At 35.5% G+C, this 5,646-nt stretch overlaps 1 protein-coding gene across 1 annotated transcript; it reads left to right on the top strand.

Annotated features, from left to right (window-relative positions):
- Positions 1-319: 319 nt before the first annotated feature.
- LOC120087736 (la-related protein 6C) lies at positions 320-4,369 on the top strand. Its single transcript, XM_039044624.1, has 10 exons — positions 320-1,166; positions 2,552-2,633; positions 2,723-2,817; positions 2,904-2,975; positions 3,058-3,137; positions 3,233-3,311; positions 3,398-3,445; positions 3,538-3,606; positions 3,708-3,836; positions 3,960-4,369. Exons 1-10 carry the CDS (start codon positions 813-815, stop codon positions 4,218-4,220), a joined length of 1,269 nt encoding a protein of 422 aa, XP_038900552.1. The 5' UTR covers positions 320-812; the 3' UTR covers positions 4,221-4,369.
- Positions 4,370-5,646: the final 1,277 nt, after the last annotated feature.

A 5,646-nucleotide genomic window follows, 5' to 3' on the forward strand; every position in this document is an offset into this window, starting at 1 on the left:
ATAGTTTTAGATTTTCTATGACTTAGTGGGATTTCTAAACAATTCACACCTTGCTCATACAATTTTTATTAGGTTAGTTTTCCTTCCAAAAAAACTGCATACAATGGGATCTTAATTTTTTTGAAAAATAATATTTAGATACAGAATTTTGATTTAGTTGAAATAAAAAAAAAAAAAAAAGAGTTGTGGGGGTAGAAAAGGCATTTAAAGAAAATTGAAGGGTAAAATGAGAATAAAGGTTGTTGATTATCTTTTTAGCAATGCAATGAAAAGCTATCCTTTAGTCACTCAATTAGCAAAAAATGACAATTTCTGTATAATGATTTCTCCACCAAAACCATGACCATTGAAATATTCTTAAACCAATGAAACCAATTGGTTTTCAATATTCATTTTCATAAAAAATGGGTTTTCTGTAAACAAATCGTACACCACATTTTTTGAGTAAGAAGAAGACGCCATTAGAAAGCAAGAGAAAAACAGAGCAGAACAAAGCAGAGAGAAGAGGAAAATTCGAAGGCAAAATGGGAAGGAAAGGCCACTTGGTTAAAATTCCCACCTCGAAATCTCCGGTCAAACTCGAAACCAACGGTCCTTTATCACAAAATCCTAGCGTCCTTTCAATGGATCCACAGATGCATATATTTGGGCGTGAAATGTGGCTTGATTTCCAGAGTTCAGTTACTAAACTTCAGGGCAAATCATACACACAGAGAGAGAAAAAAGAGAGAGAAAGACTGAGAGATTTCAATAACCCACCTGCGTCTCAAACCCTACTTCCATTAATCACAGGAGAAAAAAGGGATTAAAGAATGGCGCAACCGAATTCGGAAGACAAAGTGAGTGAAAACCCTGAAATGGAGGTCAAAAAAGAAATTATCTATGGCGATGGCGATGGAAGTAGCAACAGTAACATTGCTAATTTGGCCTTCAGATTCAATGCTCAAGCGCCCGAGTTTTTCCCTAGAACGCAAACCACCCAGATGCCTGTTACCGGCTATTTTCACCCTTATTTCCATTTTCTTGGTGGGGGTCCTGCTTCTTCAGATTGGTTCTTTATTGGGGATCAAGAACCTGCTTATTTGATCCCTAATCCCAACATTCAGCTGCCTAATTTCTCTAAGCATGCCCGTTCTGAAGAAATTCAGCAAAAAATCATCAAACAGGTACCCTCTTTTTCATTCCCTTTCATTACATTTTTCCTTCATTGCCTTCTGAAAGTTCATCCTGTGCTGTGCTGTTGGGGGATCTTGAATTGTCTACGACATTTTTTTTCTTTTATGTCTATGCTTCTTGCTATTTGTAAATAATAGAAAATGCTATTTTAGATACTTTGTGTTAGGGTTCCTGTGTTCAAACCCTATTTCTTCTCCAATTAATATTGATTTCCACTTGTTGGGTCTTTCCCATATTTTAAGCTCACAAGTGAAGAGAAGAGGTGTTAGATGATATAATATTAAATTTGTCTTCACCCATCTTGAGCATTTAAGTCAAATGGTATTAAATTAGTGATTTAAAATAGTATTAAAGAAAGTGAACCAGGAGGTTATGTGATCTAGTGTGAGACAGTGTTAGATGAAATAATATTAAATTTGCTTTCACCTATTAACTTAAGCTTTTGGATCAATTAATGATTTAAGATGTCCAATTTAAGACTTTGAACATCTGAATAGTATCATAATATCCATAATTTGGCTAGCATGACCGTGTCGACACGAATTAGACACTCCGACATTGGACAATTGTCGGACACGTATTGGACACTTGTTAGTGTAATAGATGTGTTAGGTATAGTTGAAGAAAGTCAAAATAGGATCAACATTTGGTAGATATGGCATCAAACACTTACATATGCTAAGTCAACATATATATGACAAAAATAATAAAATTTGAGAGCAGAATACATTAAACTAATTTTTTAAGCATAGAAATGAATGAATTCATTGACTTTGAATTTCCTTTTTGTTTAAAAATGATATATATTTTAAAAAATGTATGTTTTAATACATGTGTCCTTGTTGTGTCAGTGTCCTAAATTTAAAAAAAAAAATGTTATGTCACTGTGTCAGTGTCGTGTTGTATTAGTGTCTCGTACCCGTATCAGTGCTTATTAGTTTCTATATGACTATAATCCCATTTATGTTGTTCAAAGTTGTCTAAAACATTTGTTTTCTTTTATATCTATGCTTCTTACTGTTTAGTAAATAAAAGAAAATGTCATTTTAGTACTTTCAACATGTGAACAGTCCCATTATGTCTAATAGTTTTCTCCTTGTTTCCTTCTTTATGTGTTTGATATCTCTTTCTTAATGCTTTGAACTCGGTCTGTTACTCAAGAGTTTGCAAACTTGATGTGCATAAGTTCTATGTGACTATAATCCTATATATGTTGTTCAAAGTTGAAATCTAACCAAGATGACACTCACCTCAAGCCTACCAAACTTTGAACAACATAATTTTTGAAGATTTATCAGGTTGAAGGTGGAGTGAGAAAATGTTGCTTTTTCAATGAGAACTTTCAGCATCTTATGGATGATTTCAATTTTTACAGGTAGAATATCAGCTCAGTGACATGAGTCTTCTTGCAAATGAGACTCTTTCAAAGCACATTAGTAAAGATCCTGATGGTTATGGTATGGCCTTTTGAAGACTATATATTACATGGATGCTTTAATTCAAGTTTTCGATATGCTTTAAACTGAATTCTTTTCCATTTATGAAGTTGCGATTTCTATTCTTTCGGCGACGAAAAAAGTGAAGTCCCTCTCAACCAACAACAGTTTCATAGTTCAAGCTCTCCGCTCCTCTTCAAGGCTTGTAAGTTCCTAAGTAGAGCATTCCATTTTCTACTCTTAGTGAATAATGATTTGATTTTATCGTAACTTATATCCGGTCTTACAAAGGTTGTCAGTGCTGATGGTAAGAAAGTTAGGCGTAAGGTTCCATTCACAGACAAGGACAGAGAGGAATTGCTGGTAAGATCAGCCATTGTACCAATGATGCAGAACATTTCTCTTCAGCTGAACAGCGAGTAATATTTTGTTGTTTGATTTGCAGTCCCGCTCAGTTGTTGCTGAGAATTTGCCTGAAAATCACTCTCATCACAACCTGGAGAAAATATTTAGTGTGGTCGGAAGGTAGTTTCATTCAAAATAATCGCTCTATCATATTGTATCTATTTAGATGTTAAACTGTTTTCATTGAGCATCATTCATTGGTTATATCTGGCCAGTGTGAAGACTATCCGAATCTGCCATCCCCCGGATTCAAATCCCTGCTGCTCTAAAGGTGAATTGCTCATCAGTAATAAGGTATTGTGAATCATGCCTTACTATAATGCATAACTAAGACACTTCATCCTCAAAATTATTCTCATTGTTACTTCCTTTGTTTGAAGCTTCATGCACTTGTGGAATACGAGTCGCCAGAGTTGGCTGAAAGAGCGGTATGCATACATTGTACAGCTATAACAGATCGAGTTGCTTGTAATTAAATCTCTTTATTGTGTATTTTCCACTTCTTTTTTGTGCCTGCTAGGTTGAGAAGTTAAATGATGAGAGAAACTGGAGGAAAGGACTCCGAGTTAGGTTAATGCTCAGACGCTCGGTAAGTGTAATGTGATGATGTGAACGGTAGTCTTGTTTACTCTTTGCCTGCTTTTTCAATCGCTCTAATTATTATTTCTATCTGAATGCAAAAACGGATAGCCGAAGTCTGTTCTCAAGACTCGAAAATCAGAATTTGATAGCATTTTGGATGATGATGATTCACCATCTCCTGTATCCGTTGAAGAGTCCTCGCTGCCAAATATCAGTGACCTGATTGTTGATTGCAATGTACGTACTTTTTGCCGAAAGCTCTGTTGTTCTTGTATTAATTGATCAATAGCTGGTATACATTGTGTTACAAAATGATTTGTAATGTCAAAAGTGTCATGAAATATCTGTTTTATGCTATAGTCTGAAGAGAACTCTACATCATCTAAGAAAAGCTGGGGTCGAGGACGTGGGAAGGGACGTGGACGAATTCATAGCCATCTCGACCGTAGCTATAGCTTGCCAGTTACATCATCTCTGCAGACGAGTGGCCAGGTTTTGTGTGAAGCATCTTCCAAACTTACTTCAAAGAGTCCAAGAATGCCTGATGGAACTAAAGGTTTCACTATGGGAAGAGGCAGGCCGTTCAGCTCTAAACCATTATTCAATAGGCTTGTTGACTGATAGACATGTAGGGAAATCTCTGTTTGTTAAGTAGGGTGGAAGGAACTATGACATTTTTTTTATGAGACCATCACAATTTTGCTGCTACATTATTTATTTAAATTTTGGTAATAATGGAGATGTTTGATAGGGTTTTGGTTACTGTGCAATGTGGCTAGCCATCATTCATTCTGAGCATCTTCAATTGTTTTTCCAGCCTTTATCTTTCAAAGCATCTAGCACTCATCAATATATATTATGATAACATTAGCATGTAGAATTTTGCAAGATTTGAGTCAAATATTAGGAAAATTACTGGTCATATAAATCCTTGAGTTGCTTTAAATCACCGATTGACGATTGTATACACAAATCACCTATCGATGATTGTATATACGCTATGTAGAGTGAAGGAAATTGTGGGTTAAAAAGAAAATGTCTATTGATTTAATGATAGAGATAAGAAGTAATCTGATGCTAGCTTGAGTTTAAATGGACGATCGTTTTGATAAAGAAAAAAACATCAATATGGAGATGGTAGGGAATATTTTTCAGAAAGAAATCTATTTGAGTTTCTTATTCGTTTATAGAACTTATACAAAGTATATATGTCACACCCCCTCCCGAGTTCACCTCTAAAACCCAAAAAGGAAGCGTGAAGATAGCAGATACCACACTTTTGAGATATTTATTGTCCGAAATTTCTTTTAAGTTAAACCAGGATTCAAGGAAACAATTGAAAAATACATCTCATTTGAAAATTATCACTTTATACAAGTTGCATTAGAGTTTTTACAAAGATTTGTCCATCCCGATTACAACTTAATTAATAACATTCTAGCTCGTGGCAGACCTCGACTTCTTGTAGTAACCCGGACTCTTCTGCTACCTGCAAAGGAAAACATAAGAGAAGAGTGTGAGCCTTACGCTGAGTGAATGACAACATCATTAAGAATCTCTTTCAACTTATAAACATATGAACATATCATAACATGAGGTTATTACGTAAACCTTCATCTTGAACGAGTCTGTTTTCTATTCTACCTACACGCCCGATAGATAATCAAACTCATTGATCATAATCTCATTATAGCTATGTCTCCTATGTGCACAGGACTAAGAATCTAGGCTTGCCAGTCCTCCGACCATTCCATATAAGGATTTTCTCTACAAGCTTAGGAACTAGGCCTCAAGGCCTCTTGACCATCCCGTGAGGTTCCTCCACAAACTCAGGAACTAAGCCTTATGACCTTCTGACTATCCCGACCTTATTTTCTCATTCTTGTTTAAGCTACTTATGCTATAATAGAACATAGAATCTAAGGATATACTTAAAATCCTTTAAAAGAATACCACTCACAGTTTTAATTTTAGGAACCTTCTTCTCCTGGCAAGTTCCCTGGTTTTCCCTGGTTCCTTCTTAACTCCCGAGCTTGAACTAGTTCAT

This window comes from Benincasa hispida, chromosome 10 (genome assembly GCF_009727055.1).
Source record: "Benincasa hispida cultivar B227 chromosome 10, ASM972705v1, whole genome shotgun sequence".
In the NCBI taxonomy this organism is placed as follows: Eukaryota; Viridiplantae; Streptophyta; class Magnoliopsida; order Cucurbitales; family Cucurbitaceae; genus Benincasa; species Benincasa hispida.